At 47.6% G+C, this 18,687-nt stretch overlaps 2 protein-coding genes across 3 annotated transcripts in view; both read right to left on the bottom strand.

Annotated features, from left to right (window-relative positions):
- Positions 1-1,454: 1,454 nt before the first annotated feature.
- On the bottom strand, positions 1,455-14,690 carry LOC124470095 (vasoactive intestinal polypeptide receptor 2-like). Of its 2 annotated transcripts, XM_047023822.1 has the most exons (14): positions 14,159-14,690; positions 13,897-14,039; positions 9,621-9,720; positions 9,315-9,422; positions 7,911-8,005; positions 4,967-5,064; positions 4,533-4,671; positions 4,196-4,343; positions 3,423-3,483; positions 3,253-3,322; positions 3,006-3,103; positions 2,480-2,618; positions 2,328-2,369; positions 1,455-2,221 (listed from the first exon to the last, which is right to left on the bottom strand). In XM_047023822.1, the coding sequence occupies exons 2-14, from the start codon at positions 13,942-13,944 to the stop codon at positions 2,048-2,050; spliced, it is 1,320 nt and encodes a 439-aa protein (XP_046879778.1). In that variant the 5' UTR covers positions 13,945-14,039; positions 14,159-14,690; the 3' UTR covers positions 1,455-2,047. The 2 variants fall into 2 exon arrangements, with proteins under 2 accessions (XP_046879778.1, XP_046879777.1); XM_047023821.1 differs by lacking the exon at positions 14,159-14,690 and having other exon boundaries at positions 13,897-14,158.
- Positions 14,691-16,391: 1,701 nt separating this feature from the next.
- The window catches only part of LOC124470326 (disco-interacting protein 2 homolog C-like), a 6,659-nt gene continuing 4,363 nt past the window's right edge, over positions 16,392-18,687 (bottom strand). Inside the window, exons 3-4 of the mRNA XM_047024165.1 lie at positions 18,378-18,499; positions 16,392-18,170 (exon numbers count right to left, since the gene is read on the bottom strand). Coding sequence (XP_046880121.1) covers positions 17,918-18,170; positions 18,378-18,499 — 375 coding nt within the window. The 3' untranslated portion in view covers positions 16,392-17,917. The remainder of the gene's footprint in view (positions 18,171-18,377; positions 18,500-18,687) is intronic.

The following is an 18,687-nucleotide window of genomic DNA, read 5'->3' as shown; positions in this document are numbered from 1 at the left end:
AAAGGGAGGGAGGGTGTAGGGAGGCAGGGAGCGAGAGAGGCGTGTTAGGGAGGGAGTGATGGAGGAAGGGAGGGCGGGAGAGAGGGAGGAAGGAGAGAAGAACAGATGGAGGCTGAGTTGGGGGTTAATTGTGGAGTGGAAGGTGAAGGAGGAGTGGAGGAGAACTGATGACGAGGAAGGAGTGAAAGAAGTCAGGAACAGAGAGCTGCAGAGACAGGTCTGCTTATCTCTGAGGGCCGGGCCAGATACACACTGGTGGATGAAGTACATAGAGGCACGTGTGTGTGTTTGTGTGTGTTTGTGTGTGCGTTCTTTTCAAATAGGTCAAACATTGTAGCCTGTGGTTGGACAAAAGTTTCTACTTACAGGACAGGAAGGAAGTGAACAGAGCAACATGTTTTGGCAGAGAAGGTTGAGTGTGTGTGTGTGTGTGTGTGTGAGGGTCAAGCAGGGCTGGAGAGGTGTGATAAACAGATGGCCGAGTCCCACAAGGTACACTCTAAAAAAAGAGTTAGTTAGTGCACACCTGTGTGTGTGTGTGTGTATGTGTGTCTGTGTGTGTCTGAATTTGTTTGTCCATCTGCGTGTATGTGTGTGTATGTACGGGCGTATGTGTAGGGTTTGTAAATTGAGATAGCAAGTTGGGGGATATAACTTCATCTGAGTCACTGAGGCAGAACAAAAGGAACACCAGGTGTGTTTCTGCTGTGTGTGTAGGTGTGTGTGTGTGTATACCTAGAACACCAATCGATTTTTGTTGGGCATAAATCTTATTGTTTCCAGCACGGAATTAGCGAAGGACCTTAGTATTGTTCTACTTACATCGTTTGAGAGATTATTTCTGACCACAAACACACAGGTTTGTTTTTCTATTCTACTGGGGCTTGACCATTCACTTCCATTCCAAATATTGACATCTCTAACCACTACCCACTATCCCCTAACCCTAAAACACCTTATAACCCCTGAGTAAAGCATTCAAAGTTATGGGTGTGCAGTTCAACAAGAACACACACACACACACACCAAACCAATTCAGTTCTATATTTCTGTTCTTCCACTGGCATACCTCCAGCTCTTGTCTCACAGTGTGTGATTGACAGAGTAGGTGTGTGATGTCATTTTGTCCTCAACACCGAGTCTCGATGATCCACGAGTATCTTATCTGCTGCAGGTCCACTTGTGCGTGCGTGTTCAAGTCTGTGTGTGTTTGTGAGTGTGAGTGTGTGTGTGTGTGAGTTTGGTGGGGTGGGGGCTGTCAGATATCAAATTTAGTGCTGGATTATGCCTCAGTGGTTCCACTTCTGCAAATGTTTTATTGGCAATCTTACTCCAACTGATACAACAAAGACCACCCACACCCACGCACCCACGCACCCACGCACCCACGCACCCACGCACCCACGCACCCACGCACCCACGCACCCACGCATCCACGCACCCACTCCCACTCCCACCAACCCCTACCCCTACCCCTACCTCTACCCAACCCCAAAACGAACAGCATGGACCACAGAACACGACACAGAACATGGCAACAGCACGGGATCTAAACGTGTGTGATCATGGCACCTGGTCCATGACCATGTGACATGGCGGTCCAGGCACTGGGAGTCAGGTGGCTGAGCGGTTAGGTAAGCGGAAGGTTGCCAAATGACGTTGTGTCCTTGGGCAAGACACTTCACCCTACTTGCCTCGGGGGGAATGTCCCTGTACTTACTGTAAGTCGCTCTGGATAAGAGCGTCTGCTAAATGACTAAATGTAAATGTGTACGCTGGGTGTATGGAAGGCTAGAAGTCCAGTCTTGTTTAACCCACATGACACGACAGCCCATTTGAAATGAGGCCAAAACGTCCTCGGAAATCCCGCCGTCTCAGACATGAAGACTGGGTCTCTTCCTGTAGTCACATGGGTCACCGGATTAAACGAAGAAGAAGCTCGACCCGCGATATCGCCAGACTCCTCAGGAAGCACCGTCGCTCATGAACGCAGCAGTTCCTGGTGTCGGGATACGCCATGTGACGTCCCCGATCGCCGAGCGTCCAATCACAGCATGGTGGTCTCCGTCTGCAGGATGGATTGGGCTCTGGCGTTGCGGGGGAAGTGAGCGGGGCCGTCGGTCCCGTTGAGGGTGGTAGAAGGGGTGTGTAGCCGGTACTCCCTCCCCACGTAGCGCTTTAGAGACACACTCCTCCACGTCCTCCTCAGCTCCCCTTGGACCTGCCTCACACACACACACGTGCGGGGGGGGTAGCAGTACTTTCAGCTAAGTTTCACCAGAAACCACTGGAAGAAGATTCCAGAATGGATGAGACTTCTCACTCACCTCAGTGTTGAGGAAGCAGTAAAGAATAGCTACCACAAAACCCTGAAAAACACACACAAGACCCTGTAAGAAGTGTGTATGTGTGAGTGAGGGAGACAAAGAGATAGAGTGAGTGAGTGTGTGAATGAGTGAGGGTCTGATGTCATATCCACCAGGAAGGAGCCAGGCCCCAGGTCAAACAGGATCTTATAATCCTCCATGCTGGCATCGTCCACCTCCACCAGATACACAAACACCACATAGTTCACCCCAAACAGGGGAATCAACAACAGGGTTGACTTCACCAGGCGCCTGGAACACACACACACACACCAGACACACACACATACAGGGAAGAATCAGAAGTAGCCTTATAAATGCTGTGTGCCAATATTATAATGTAGAGCTGTGATAAATTGTAGAGGGGACACCTGTGTTGGGATTGGTGGTAGACTGGGCCCATGTATTGTGATTGGTTGTTTATTTGGCATTGACTGTGATTGGCTGTAGAGGGGACACCTGTATTGTGTTTGGCTTTAGAGGGGACACCTGTATTGTGATTGGCTCTAGAGTGGACACCTGTATTGTGATTGGGTGTAGATGGGACACCTGTATTGTGATTGGCTATAGAGGGGACACCTGTATTGTGACTGGGTGTAGATGGGACACCTTTATTGTGATTGGCTGTAGAGGGGACACCTGTATTGTGATTGTGGTTGGTTGTTTCCTCCCACATCTGAGCTGTTGAGTTTCTGAATGAGGATACGGATCACACTGATGAACAGGAAGAAGTTCAGCTGGTGGACAAGGAGAAACCAGAGTAAAACAGCAATCAAACAGCACTTCTCTGGTTGCCATTTTGGCTCCAATGACACCCACCAAAAACAGGAGCCATTTTGGTTTGGGTACGACTCACTGTAAGGAGAGACCTTTGGATTATACTCACTATGACAGAAGCCATGATCGGCCAGTTAAGGAGTCTATTGGGAATGAGGGATTCATTTCTCTCCCAGCACCTGTCCGAAACCACAAAGATTGAGTTCAGAAAAGCTGGCTTGACAGAGGTGTATAGCTCTGTCTCGGTTTGATGATGTCAGTGCTGACGGCCACACTCACCCAGTATCCTCCAGATACACCCTACAGATTATCCACACTGCCACAAAAACTAATGGCAACCCTGGTTGTGGGAGAGAGCGACAGAGAGAGACACACACACAGAGAGATATAGATGAAGAAACAGAGATGGAGAGGGAAAGAGAGAGAGAGAGAGAGAGAGAGAGAGAGAGAGAGAGAGAGAGAGAGAGAGAGAGAGAGAGAGGGGCATTTATGTGGGTTCTGTTTAGAGTCTGGACTCAAGGGGAGTTTTAATGAGGTGTTGTCGATGAAATTAGACATAGGAGTCACATAAGAGTGGAAACATGCACAAACACAGACACACACACACACACACATATACACACATACACACGCACACACCCATGCACATTGCACACACACAGTAGGGACTAAACAGCATGGAGAACAGGTAATCAAAGAAAATAAATGATGCGGGCTAGTTTGTTCTACGCTGGTGGGTGAAGTCAAACATGTGACAGAGAAGGAGACAGAGAGAAAACACACAATCTATTCACAGGGCACTCACAAACGACAGATGACAGATTACTAACAGACTGGAATGTGTGTGTATGTGTGTGTGTGTTCGACATGGACCTGAGACCAGCCACATGAAAGCATTTGAAAGGGAGCTGTGTCGACATGCCTCACAGTAATCAGCCGAGTTGGAGACACACTACCGGTGTGGTGTCATTGGTATGATGTGCCCGTGTGTGTCTATGCATGTGTGTGGATGTCTGTGTGCATTTGTGTGGCTCTATGTGTGCACAACCTACCCCAGCCTATGAGCATGTAGCCAGTGAGGGGGGTGTTGCGGGAGATGACCAGGAGCAGGGTGTGAAGGTACAGCCCCTCCACCAGCAGCCAGAAGAAGTTGGCCATGACAAAGTAGTTAAAAAACACCACACTGATCTTGCAGCCCACCTACAACACAGAGAACAACTCGTCTGCTCTCAGACCGTGTGGGCGGATGTCGAGTGTGAGTGTGTGTGAGTGTGTGAGTGAGTGAGGACGGTGTGTGTGAGCAGATGTGCGTGCGATGTGTGTGTGTGTGCGCGCGAGCCAATGTGCGTCTGTGCGAGCGGATGTGTGCGCGTGTGCGCGTGCTCTCACCAGCGACGGCTGCAGGCTGCAGTCTGTGTGCTCGCTGGGAGAGAAGAGGATGGCATCTTTTATCAGCACAGCCACGGCTCTCAAGATGAACGACCCAAACAGATTGAGGTGGATGTAGTTCCTGGTGCAGTGGAGTCTCCTAAACACGCACACACACGCAAATAAATACATGTGTGTGCCAAGACAAAGGTCGAGGATGAAATTGTATATAAATATTGTCAAGACATAAACACAGAACATGATGGGATGTGTGAATAAATGTGGAACAATAGGCCTCTTCAGTGGCCAGGAAAGAACCAACATAAGAGAGGCAGTGAGCCAGTATCCCGTCTGAAGGACATTTCACAAACTGTAATAACTGGCACAACATCTTCATATATAGCAACACAAACGCATGTTTTTTCGAAATGGTGGCGTGTGTGTGTGTGTGTTACCTGAAGACACAGAGGATGGTGGTGCTGGTGATGAGAGCGATGAGGGAGAGACTGTGACCCAGGGTATACAGAGTCTTCACCACCATGTAGAACACCAGCTGCACACACACACACACATACACACGTTTTGTATTGACGTTTCATCTAATCCGGTCAACCTATTATTGTGTGTTTGGTGCGATGGCCAGAAACAGAGATTGCCAAAGCGATTGCCAAAGCAGACTGCACAATTACTCAAACACCACTTTAAAGATCAGTGCTTGTCTCTAAACAAGTTTGGAATGTGAAAAATACAGTTTGAGTTTGGGCTGGATACTTGGTAAAAACCCCATTTGTTTTCCTTCCCCACAGAAATGTCATAAATTGGAATGTTTAGAAATAACGTCTGACCTATAAATGCAGTCTGTTTTGACAGTTGAGCTATTTTTTTGCCATACATGTCTCAATCTGGTGTTCATCATTCTCCCCTGACACACACTCTCACCATCTATAAACAGCATTCTCCATGCCTGAGACGCCATCTGGACTGCACACACACACACACACACACACACACACACACACACACACACACACACACACACACACACACACACAAGCACACACACACACACAAGCACACACACACAGACAGTCAGACTTCAAATTGCTCTGCCTGTTTCATCTCCAAAGATAACACTGACCCCAATTAGGGAGTCACAACAACGACCTCTGAACTCTCAACCTGGGCTTCAAACCAGGAAGGGGGAGGCTCCTGGAACAACCTCAGTCTCCTTTCTCAAGTCCTGAGTGATGAAGTAGGCAGACTGGATTGTTGGTATGAGGGCGTGTTTGGTACAGATCCACACCATTAGTCCAGGGAGAGAAGGATGTAAGGAGGACAGCCTTGTCTTTAGACCGGGGCTAAGGGAGGTAGGACAGATGGACAGCCTGGTCTTTAGACCGGGCCTGCAGGCTGGGAACACACCTGGGAGATCCTGGACAGTCTCAAACTACAGGGCAGGAGGCTGACGGGAACCACACAGGAGGGAGCAGAGAGAGAGTGAGAGAGAGAGAGAGAGAGAGAGAGAGACAGAGAGAGAGAGAGAGAGAGAGAGAGACAGAGAGAGAGAAAGGGAGAAAAAGTGGTAAAAAGGGAAAGAGAGAAGGGTGGAGATGAGGGAGAGGGAGAAAAGAGAGGGAGAGAGTGAGAGAGAAAGGGAGGGAGGGGGATAAACAGGAAAGAGAGTGAGTGAAGCAAGATAGCAAGAACAGAGTGGAGTGTGAGAAACGAGAGAGAGAGAGAGAGAGAGAGAGAGAGAGAGAGAGAGAGAGAGAGAGAGAGAGAGAGAGAGAGAGCGAGCGAGAGAGAGAGAGAGAGAGAGAGAGAGAGAGAGAGAGAGAGAGAGAGAGATGGCATGAAGAATAGAGAGTTAGGAGGAAAGAGAGAGATAAACATGAAAACGAGAGCAAGAGCGACAGAGAGAAAGCACCTGGTGATATCAAAACCCAGAGAGCCCAGCGGAGAGGAGAAACAGATTCATAGTTTGGGAACGAGTCAGTCGCATCCGTCCTGTCAGAACAAACATGACATTTTTTTCCCCCCGGATATTCTTTAAATCCAGTTGTTATATGGCTGTTTAACGCTCAGTATAAACCAAGAGCTCAGGAATGCTGTCTGACATCTGAGCAATAACCTGGCAGATCCCAGGAAGCTCTCTGAATGACTTCATCTCAGGCATCACCAAACGAACCCTCGAGGGAGAACAGGAAGTTCACACATTCTCTCTCTCTCTCTCTCTCTCTCTCTCTCTCTCTCTCTCTCTCCTCTCTCTCTCTCTCTCTCTCTCTCTCTCTCTCTCTCTCTCTCTCTCTCTCTCTCTCTCTGTCTCTCAGTTCGCTTGCCCACTAAGTTCAAGCCAACCACACACACGCACACACACACACACACACACACAAACACACACCAAACACACAGGACATGTTCCAAGGGTGACAGAGTCTGAGACGAGGAAGGTGGTAAGGGAGGCAGGTTCTCACACCACAGTGTAACAGTTTGTTTCGTTCAGGATGTTAGATGAAATCAACATCATGAGCTGTAGAACTGTGACATTTTGGAATATATTTGACGCTGATGCTTGTGCCCTTTTTGGATTATACTGCAAAAAACCCAACCCAGCCTTTTTTGATTTCAAATAGAAGCTAAATAAGTTACTATCTACTTATATCAAGCATTTACAATCTATATATACAGTACATACTGTATACAAAACACGGCAGTGGTCTTGGTTTATCTTTTTCTGTGTTTTTGTCACAAATAAAAGGAAACCTTGGATTCACTTGAAAACAGACATCAATTTAAATGCTCTTGTCTTTTTAACCCCAAACCTTTTCAAAACACAGCTGTGCAATAATCCCTTGACTTGACGTTCTTTAGTAAATCTAGTTGTTAGAGTGTGGCTCACATGGAGCGTCAAGGGCTGTTCTCTGGAGTGCTCAGAGAGTGTGTGTGTTTGTTCTGGGTCACATGGGGGGTCATTTCGCTCTCTCTCCAGTGGTCATGGAGCTGTCAGGGAAAACAACACTCTGCCCCTTCGGCACACACACACACGCACACGAGGTCACACCACACACATACACACACACACAGTGGCACACACACAAAGGCACGCACAACCACAAACAGGTGGGCAAATGCAACCACACACTTATGCACACACACATGCAACCACACACGCACACACACAAAGACAAAGGAGGGGGGTGCACAGGTGATGCCCTCTCCCTATCTCTCTCTCCCTCCCTCTCTCCTCCCTTCCTCTCTCTCTCTCTCTCTCTCTCTCTCTCTCTCTCTCTCTCTCTCTCTCTCTCTCTCTCTCTCTCTCTCCCTCTATCTCCTTCCCTCTCTCTCCCTTCCTCCTCTCGCTCTCACTCTCTCTTTATCTATCTCTCTCCACACACACACCTTGTCTGGTTTGGAATCGTTGGACATGCAGACTGTGGTCATGCTGGGGTAGATGCCCGACCAGCCGGCCTCCGTACAGTTCCTACTGAGGGTCCCTGAGGGAGGGAGGGAGGGAGGGAGAGGAAGGGAAGGGAGGGAGGGAGGGAGAGAGAGAGAGAGAGAGAGAGAGAGAGAGAGAGATAGAGATGAGAGAGAGAGAGAGAGAGAGAGAGAGAGAGAGAGAAGAGAGAGAGAGAGAGAAAGAGGGAGGGAAGCGAGGGAGGGAGAGAGAGAGAGAGAGAGAGAGAGAGAGAGAGCGAGAGAGAGAGAGGAGAGAGAGAGAAAGAGGGAGGGAGGGAGGGAGGGAGATAGAGAGACACAGTTTCAGTTTCACTACTGCGAGAGTGGGACACAGACCAACATTCCATTTCCTAACCCTCCCATTCACTAACCCTAACCCTCCCATTCACTAGCCCTAACTCTCCCATTCACTAACCCTCCCATTCACTAACCCTAACCCTCCCATTCACTAACCCTCCCATTCATTAACCCTAACCCTCCCATTCACTAACCCTCCCATTCACTAACCCTAACCCTCCCATTCACTAACCCTCCCATTCGCTAACCCTCCCATTCACTAACCCTAACCCTAACCCATTCACTAACCCTCCCATTCACTAACCCTAACCCTAACCCATTCACTAACCCTCCCATTCACTAACCCTAACCCTCCCATTCACTAACCCTCCCATTCACTAACCCTCCCATTCACTAACCCTAACCCTCCCATTCACTAACCCTCCCATTCGCTAACCCTCCCATTCACTAACCCTAACCCTAACCCATTCACTAACCCTCCCATTCACTAACCCTAACCCTCCCATTCACTAACCCTAACCCTCCCATTCACTAACCCTAACCCTCCCATTCACTAACCCTCCCATTCACTAACCCAAACATGATCTATCCCAGATGAGGCCTTCCTAGTGCTGGATCAGGTCTGAGAGAGGGGCCATGTAAGAACAGATGCTCATTCAGAGGGATCATTTGTAACGGTAGCTGCTCCAGATGTACCCAGCTGCTGATAGATCATTTGGCTCATTAACACTGCAACCGTGAGCACAGCAGAGGGCTGTGGAGAGAGGGAGGGAGGGGGGTTGGAAAGAAGGAGGGAGTTGAGAGGGATCGAGGGCAAGGACGGAGGGAAGGAGGAGAGAGAGATAGGGGGAGGGGATATGGCCATGGAGGAAATAAGCTTGGGCACAGCGAAATGAGGACAGATGGATAGCGGGTGCAGAGATATTATGAGGAGGAGGAAAGAAGGATGAGAGGGAGCGAGGGGAATGGGAGGGCTGGAAGGGAGGGAGAGAGAGAGATGGGAGGGTTAGGGGGGAAGGAGGGAGAGACAAATGGAGGGGGTTTTACCGTTCAGTCCAAACAGATGAACCACCGCTGCAGGACAGAAGAGGGTGACCACCTCTCCTACTGGAGCAGACTCCCAGCACAGTATGCTGCTCCACTCCCCCTGGCAGCCTGGAGACTCACACACACGTACAGTATACACACTCACACACACGTACAGTATACACACTCAAGAGACACATCATGGGAAAGTACTCACAGTTTCATGGCTGTATATGTGTGTGTGTGTGTGTGAGTGTGCCTATGTGTCTGTATATGCATGTTTGTTTGCATGTGTGTTTTCGTGTGTGTGAGTGTGTGTGTGTGTACCTGCAGTCTCGAGGGTGTGTCGCCCCAGCTGATCCTGACACTCCAGCTCCGCCCCCTTCACCTCAGAGTAGAAGTGGCACGTGGGATGTCTCCCATTGGCCTGGACAAACAGGAAGTAGGAAGGGGGAAGCTAATGGGTTCGGTAACAATGGGCTTCAGCTCAACAGGCTACAGTCCAAAGACCGTTAGATATTCTGCTTGGTGCCACACAGGGCGATAGGCCTGCCGTTTTACTTTCTGACCAGAACGAAGGGAGGTCTGAGAAAGACATGGATGTTGTCTTCTTCTCCCAGACAGATCTCTCTGTGTGTGCAAACGGTTGAAGGATCTGTAAACAATGCCACAAGGTGACCAGTGGCAACAGCCTAACAAACAAGCCAGGGTTCCTGAGGTTTATTCACCCACAGATAATGGCCTGCACTACGTGACTCTGTGCTGCTGTGCTTGCATTATTAGGAGTGCTTGTGTGTGTGTGTGTGTGTGTGTGTGTGTGTGTGTGTGTGTGTGTGTGTGTGTGTGTGTGTGTGTGTGTGTGTGTGTGTGTGCAAGAATGTCTGGGAGGTCTGTTTATATTAGGAGTAACTGCCTCTCGGCAACAGTTCAAAACTGTCTGTGTTTATCATAAAAATGGACTCACACAAACACGCACACACACACAGACACACACACAGATCTCCAGGACAATTCCTCTTAGAATGATGTGTCAAATAAGATGTCAGTTTCTTTCAAACAACCAATCACATGTCACCTCTTCACTGGGAACTAATCACCCATTGCATCCTCTTTATCTCACAGACCAAACAAACCCGCATACTCTTAGTGAAAGACAAGGAAACCTAATATTCAATTTTTAGACGCTGTTGGTTGACCAACAAACAAACACCAGAACAAAATCCCTCTAAGATCAAATGAACAAAATACACTCAGCAACACATTCAGACTGCAACCTGGACCCCACACATACACACACACACACAAATAGACACACACACATGATACATGAGTGCGCTTGTCCATCACAGTTTTTCACGATTGCTAAAACACATTTCTTTAAACAGTCAACCATTTGCTCAAAACTGTAAACACAAACCAAATATTCTAACTCAATTTCCAAAACCTCTGACTCTTCTGGAAAAAATCAAACACTTGCCCCAAAAACCTTGTACCAGATTGCTGCCGTCAGATTGTTCAACGATCACTGCTGACACTGCTACTGAACCATGTCCATAACCATTTCTATGTGCAATATTTATTTATGCAATTACGTGCAATAATATTACGTGCAACATTTTTTCTCACGTGCAATAACATGGCTGTATGTCTCATTCATAGCAGCAGCCACCTAACTTAACTTAACTCACACTTGAACTCTCACTTACTTTATATGTTACTATATTATTTAACTTTTTTATACCCTTAGATTTGTATCTGCTATTTTATATGACTCCCTGTATCTTGTATCTCGTATATTTTATATTTCGTATTTTCTATATTTAATTCTAGTACTAGTAAGCGCAATTTTAGTACTCTAAGCGCTGTTCCGTACCCTGCTGCTGTTGCAAACTGCAATTTCCCCACTGCGGGACAAATAAAGGATAATCTTATATTAACCTGTGCTCAAAATAAACAATGCCTCCAGAAACACAGCAAATCAATATGAAAACTATGGAGCAATCATTAGGCACAACAGAAACAAATGAAGAACACAGCATCCAGGCCATGTAGTTACATGTAAAGACAACTTTGTTTAAGTATACACAGTAAATGTGTTTACATAGCAATGAAGAAAATTGATTTTGGATTTTGACACACTGGATTTTGGTGTTTCAACACCCGTTGACACTTTCCTGATGTATGACTATGTTTAGCCTGTGTTCTGCACCTCTCTTTCACCAACCGTCTCTGGAGGAGGGGATCCCTCTCTGAATTGCTCCTACCAAGGTTTCTTCAATTTTTTTCTCCTCTAGTGAGTTTTTCTTTGAGTTTTTCCCTGTCTTCCTTGAGGGTTGAGGTTGGCTGAGGGGCAGTTCTATGGGCATATATGAAGCCCTCTGTGACATTGCTTGTAAACAGGGCTATAAAAATACTGTACATTTGATTTGAAAATATTACAGTAACCATCACAACTTAGTACTGTCAACAAAGAACAAAGAAAAACAGGGTAAAAACCCAGCCAATTCCATTGCCTGTAGGAGATGTACCCTGGTATATGAGTTTTGGTCATAGACCTTCCACCACCACGCAGAGAAAAACTCTTCAATTGGGTTGAGAAAAGGGCTGTATGCTGGAAGGCAAACATTTACAGCAAAAAATGCTAGTTGATGAACATTTGATGCCATTGTCCCAAACCACCATTAGAAACAAGTGTGAAAAATTTCGAGTCATTGTGTTTTACAGATGACAACTGTGTTGTAGTTGTGTTTACTGTTTGCCGCCTGTGTTTACCATTTTGCAGCACAGTGCAAAATGTGTTGAGTGAATGAGAATGTGTTCATAGTTTTGCCAAAAGAGTGTCTGATTTGACAAATTGGTTTGACAAAATCATGTTGTGTCCTTGGGCAAGGCACTTCACCCTACTTGCCTCGTGGGGAATGTCCCTGTACTTACTGTAAGTCGCTCTGGTTAAGGGCGTCTGCTAAATAACTAAATGTAATAGACGAGGAATACAAAATTGCAGCAAAATGTCCTGGATTAACCAGACATGGCTATTTCTGTGCTGCTAATCCAGACACCCAGATGGCATCAAGTTACCTCCTGTAACCCTCAACCCCACAACATTCAGACGTATTCCATCTCTCTCCTCTTCTCCTCTCTCTACCTCCACTCTCATCTCCTTTCTCCAAATCTCTTCCTCTCTTCTTCTCTCCTTTCCAACGTCCTCTATCACTCTCTCTTCTCCTCTCTCTCTCCCTCCTCTTTCTCTCCCTCTCTCTCTCCCATCCCCTTCCCCCCTCTCACCTCCTCTTCCTCTCCCATCCCCTTCCTTCCTTTCTCCTTCTCTCTCCTCCTACCCTTCCCTCCTCTCTCCTCATCCTCTCCACCCCAGACACAACCTCTCTGGAGGGGCTGCTTCATATGGCTAGATTCAGATGGAATGTTCCCAATATCTCTAAAGAGCATCGCTGTCATGGTGCAGACAGAGAGGCAGAGAGCGACAGAGACAGGGAGGGAGGTAGCGAGCGAGAAAGTAAGAGAGAGGGAAAGACAGACAGATAGATGGAGAGAGACAGACAGAAAGACAGCCAGACAGATAGACAGAGGAAGAGAGAGAGAGATAAAGAGGAAGACAGAGAGAAAATTGTGGCTGAGACAAATACACAGAAATGAAATTAAGTGTGTGTGTGTGTGTGTCAATAGGTGTGCATGAGAATGTCTGCATGCATCTGTGTGTATGTGTGTGTCCATAGGTGTGCGTATGTATGCATGCGTGCGTGTGTGTGTGTGTTCGTGAGTGGGTAGACGTGTGTGTCCAGAGGTGGTTGATTTCTCGTGATCACCAGTTCTACTTCTGTCACAGCAGGGACCTGAACTAGAGAGCACAGAAGCCCTCCAGCAAAACACCTGAAAGTCACACACACCCACACACACACATTCACACACACTCACACACACATTCACACTCAGGCACATTCACACCTGACCCATTTCTTGCCAAAGTGACATTATGCTAATATATATATAGGGTGGGTCTGAATTACTTTCTCAGAAATTCAAAGAGGCGAGAGGCTTCCAAAAATACTGCCCAACAGTTCATACCGTAGAAAACAGAGATGCGAATTTAGATGTCTCTCAAAAGTATCACTACATAGATTACTCTATTTGAGATATGAGGTTGCCTGCTCAATAGATTAGATATGGACTATAAATTAGAGCTACAATCAGATCCATTCATATCCAGAATCTGCCAAGAATTATGTTCGCACGCATAATCTACAACCATCTCAACAAAAGGGCTCCTTTCAAAGAACAACCTCATATGGTGCTCAAGCACGCAGCTGCATCTTCTACATCTGTGCATTGACTGGCAGAGACTCTGATCAAACTTGTTGTCTAATTATCAAAACCCAAAAAGCTGGGGACGTTTGGGGGAAAGGTACTTGGCTCTTTAGGTCATAAACCTGCAGAGCAGGAATTTGTTCAATGGTATTTTGGACCATGTTGATTTGAATCGATTTACCATTTGACTTAGACATACCATAGCCTTCACAGTATATTTTAAAACACCATCTACTGTTTTTACATGTCAATGGCGGTGCGCTCGAGGAAAACCACTCACCCGTTCCAGGATTCCGAGCGCGAGGAAAACACTGATCCAGTGCGTCATGGCCGGCGCGCGAGGACCTCTCCAGTTCCGACCTACTCGAACTCATGAAAGGTCCTGCCAGGTGAGTGCGCGCAGATGGACCCCAACCTATTTGACTAAAACAGTAAATTGCACAATCCTTATCATGTGGAAGGATGGGGACATTGCATTCATTTCAGGTCGTCTGAGAGGACGCAGAGAAGCATCGGTTGGTTTGACAGCAGTAGTGGCACACCCGATAACTTTACGGTAAGACGCGCTCCCGACAGCCCTTTTCTTCAGCCGTCTGCGCGCTCCCGTGTCCCATACTGAGGTCCATTTTAATAAACTCAGACCAGAAAAGACGGAAATTATGCGCACTTGTGTGCCTTTGTCTGTTGAGGTGAGTGGAAGAGTGCTTGCGTGTCCGAGAGAGAAAGAGAGAGAGGTAGAGAAAGAGAAATCAATAAAGACAGATAGACACAGGCAGAAAGAAATCATTATAAGTTGGCCTGAGAGCTACATAATTAATTACTTCCCAGAGCATCTCAAGTGCATCTTAAAGAACAACAGTGGCCTCTAGCGGACACGACCATCATAGAACGGTCTGAAAGCTTTCAGTCCAGACTTATTTACCGTAGGCTTTTGTCTTCTACCTGTAATCAATGCAAACTTGATTGAGTTTTTGAAACACCAACTGTTAATGTAAAATCTAATGTAAAATAATAGGCGTATGTGCTCTCAGCAGTGCCTTAATGTTTTCCCGTGAGCGTGTGTGTGCATGTGTGTGAGTGTCTATGGTATATGTGTGTGCACGGTGATTGTGTACACATAGTATGTGTATACCTGCGTGATGTGTGTGTGAGCATAATGTGTGCGTGCATGTGAGTGTCTTCAGCGTATGTGTGTGCGCGGTGAGTGTGTGTGCGTAGTGCGTATTCGTGCGATGTGCGTGTGAGCCCAGGTGTGTGTGCGATCCAGCAGGATGGGATTAGCAGCGGCTCACCACGATGTGAAGGGGTATCACGGCGGAACATAATCAAAGAGTGACCAGAGAGGAGTGATGCGAAGGATGAGGGGGAAACAGTGGGATGAGAGAGAAAGAGAACATTCCAGATCCGACTCAAACCATCTGTGTTCCGACAGCCTCGCAGATCATCCAGTCGTCCACGAATGCAAAAGATAAATAAAGTTGATGCAATGCTTTTATTCCTCAGCCACAGTGACACGGCTCTGGAAGACAGAGAGAGTGATGGAAGAGAGGAGAGCCAGAGGGAGGGCGAGAGACAGCGAGAGAGACGCGGAGACAGAAAGGAGGGAGAGAGACCAAGAGCCAGAGAGAGAGAGAAGGAGAGACAGAGAGAGAGAGAGAGGGGGGGGGGAGAGAGAGAGAGGGAGAGAGACGGAGAACAGGGAGAGAGAGAGAGAGGCGGAGAACAGGGAGAGAGAGAGGCGGAGAACAGAGAGAGAGAGAGAGAGAGAGAGAGAGAGAGAGAGAGAGAGAGAGAGAGAGAGAGAGAGAGAGAGAGAGGGGGATTTTAGGTGAGGTCAGACTGGACGAGAGCAGGAGGAGAGGAGCGGGAAGGGGAAGGGGGGGGGGCAGAAGGAGCTGGGGTTAGGAGCAGACACGTCCCGTCTCTCAGGTCTCAGGTCAGGTTCACTGGCTCCTGCCTCAGACAGGCAGCCGGGGGCAGTGAGCCTGGCAGAGCCATCAATGTGAGATGAGCTATCGAAGATATAGATAGATGTAGATATGAAGAACAGGGGGGATGGAGAGAACCAGAAGATGAAAGCGAGGGATGGGGACGTGGAGAGAGAGGGGAGAGAAGACAGATGTGGGACCTTTCAAATGGATTGATTTATTCAAACGAGATCTGATCCGACAATCTCATTATTTCACGCTTTTTCCCCCCTCCTTTTCTCTCTTTCTCTTACTCTCCCCGTCTCCCTCTCTCTCCGTCCCTCTCTTATACCATCCCTCTGTCGCTCTCTCTCTCTCCAACTCCCTCCTCTCTCTCTCCCCCTGACAGAGGAAGCTAAGAAGGAATGGTGAGAACTTCAGCCTTATTTGGACTGAAAACCACGACAACCAAGACCTCCTCAGTCCCGAGTGTGTGTGTGTGTTTGTCTAAGCTTCCAACTGTGTGAGGTTACTGTAGCGTTTGAATAAATGAGTGACTTTAGAGTGTCTGTGTTTGAGATGCAGACAGATATGCCATGTTGGAGGGAGAGAACTATAAATAAACACAACACGCAGCTTCCCTGCTGCCGTTGACGTGTTTTGAGAGTAACGATTTTGTAATTAGCTTTCACTTCCTTGGTTCTGCCTCTAGAGGGACACATTCTTTGGGCAGTTGACCTTGGATTAACTCAATGAAAAGGTTCACAAAGCAACCAAAGAGATGACCAGACATGTCTATTCCTTCTCCTCACAGGCTGGATGTGGGAACCTGACGCAGACGTGGAAGTGACCGTCACAACCAATAAAAAAACCCACCATGCTCCTCTTTAGCCAATCAAAGCACTTTATTGCACTGTATAGTGTGACGGTGAGCCAATGGCAGGCTCTTATAAAAGTGTCATTTCATCTTTTTATCATGTGTACAAAACAAGTCACACACACTTGTACCGTACAAAATCAACACTATTTACAAACAATTTACACTTACACACACACACACACACACACCACTTCACATTCTCCTGCTCTTGCACACACACACGCGCGCACACACACACATGCGCACGCACACATAATGCAATGTGTCTCTCAGGACCACACATGCACACAGACAGGTCACTCCTAGAAACGGTTTCTGGATCACATCAGAAGGTTTTTTCTCACTGGAACGAAAGCAGAGCGAACAGCTGTCTCCCTCTCTCTACACACTCTGTCTGGGACAAACTCTCCACTGTACAACCATGAGCTCAAATATAAAAAGCAAATCAACACACGCCGTAAATAGAGTTATGGCAATACTCATCTCTGAAACGAAACTTTCTTTAAATCTGCAATTAAAGCTCAAGAGATGCTTAGAGGTAAACAATACGTAAACAAAAAGGTAGAAAAAAAAAGTTTACAAAAAACAAATCAAACCTATTTGTGATCATCGCTGATATGAGCTTCATGTAAACAACTTCCAAGGCTCTATGATTCCTTCTCCCCCCCCCCTCCCCCCCCTCCACCAAGATGAAACACCGGTCCGAGCTTCAGCGTAAACATCTCTCAATCCCCTTCTCCTCTCCGGCGTCTTCTCCTCGGCTGAGAAGACAAGTTTACGCTTGTTGACTAAGCGGGTGTGGATGCCGGGACTGTGTCTGGACTACCGTCAGGGTTCCAGCTTGTTCAACCATCCCTTCACTCAAGCAAACTCATGCTGTACACAGACACAAACACACAGACTGGCACACACACAGACTGGCACACACACACACACCCGCGCAGGGGGGTGGGTAGAGAGACCGGTGGCCAGAGCGACTCCTCTGTGAGATTCAGATTTCTCTTCATATAGATTATTATGTTTATATACAATATTTATAGTTTTGTACAATAATCTGGGTGCCCCTGTTCTATTCAGGTTATACATAACATAATCTTTTAATCTTAGTTGCTCTATTTTACCAGGAAAACTTGATGACGGATATATTCCCTGTCCCTCATCCTCTAATGAAAACAACAAAGTGTAGTAACTTGTTCTGTTCCTCGGTACACAGTGTTCCCTAAGGCTTTGTACAGTGACTCCTCTTGCCCTGCTCAGGAATTTTCGGGGGTGCAAAAACAGCCATACCTCCACCACATCACAACTCTAAAGACACGGATAACTGGGACCACACCATATGCAGATTCAAAAATACAGTACATCTCGATTTGAAATGAACAACAACAACGATATACACGCATGTAGGCATCCACACGCATGCTCACACACGCCCCTCACGCAACCACACTCTCTCTCTCACACACACTCTCTCTCTCTCTCTCTCTCACACACACACACACACACACACACACAGGCTACATGTTGTAGGCCACGTAGATGGGATCTAGCTGGTCCTGGAGGAAGCCGTCTCGCAGGTGCATGCGTTGCTTCTCCCCGCGGGAGTTGATGGGGATCACCCCGATGTCCGTCACCACGACAACCCCCACGATGAGATAATGCTCCTCAAGCACAGCCTTCGTCACCATGGGAACCAGATCCAGCGCTTCCTGCTCGGAACCCTCGAGCTCCACGACGACCACCAGGAGGTTGGTCCAGGGGAACACAGCGCTAAGACACACACACACAGGCAGCTGAATCAACTACTTCCAGGTAGTCCAGTGTTGTGTTATCATTCAATGGACAAACTGGACATATGGACAAACTAAGGGTGTGTGACAAGTGCGAGTGTGTGCGTGCGGTATGAGTGTGTGCGTGAGGTGTGCATGTGTGAGGTGTGTGTGTGAGGTGTGCAGTGTGAGTGTGTGTGTTTCTTACCACTCTATGATGCTCTTGTGGGTGCGGATGACGGAGGTCTCGATGTCTATGGGGTGGTACCTCATCCCTCTCAGCTCCATGGCCTCCTCCAGAGCCCCCACCACGTACAGGGCATCGTGCCTCTCTGGGGGGGGGGGGGGGGGCAGGGGCAGGGGCAGGGGAGGGGGGGAGGGGGGCAGAATGATCTCCTGGTATCAATTATAAATTGTGCATGTTTTGTGGGTGTCAATATGTGCATACAGTATCTGGAGATTCTGTTTGAGTGAAAATGTGTACATTTCTGTGTGTGTGGAGGGGGGGGTTTACACTG

Source organism: Hypomesus transpacificus, chromosome 8 (assembly GCF_021917145.1).
Source record: "Hypomesus transpacificus isolate Combined female chromosome 8, fHypTra1, whole genome shotgun sequence".
In the NCBI taxonomy this organism is placed as follows: Eukaryota; Metazoa; Chordata; class Actinopteri; order Osmeriformes; family Osmeridae; genus Hypomesus; species Hypomesus transpacificus.
The sequence above is the reverse complement of the archived record's forward strand: the minus strand, read 5'-3'. Positions and strand labels throughout refer to the sequence as shown.

Coding starts and splice junctions, on each gene's coding strand:
- LOC124470095 (XM_047023822.1), bottom strand. CDS start 13,944: ATGACGCACTGGATCAGTGTTTTCCTCGCGCTCGGAATCCTGGAACGG. Junction 4,672..4,966: donor ACCATCCTCTGTGTCTTCAG/GTAACACACACA, acceptor GTGCGTGTTTAG/GAGACTCCACTGCACCAGGA. Junction 3,104..3,252: donor CGATCATGGCTTCTGTCATA/GTGAGTATAATC, acceptor CTTGTCCACCAG/CTGAACTTCTTCCTGTTCAT.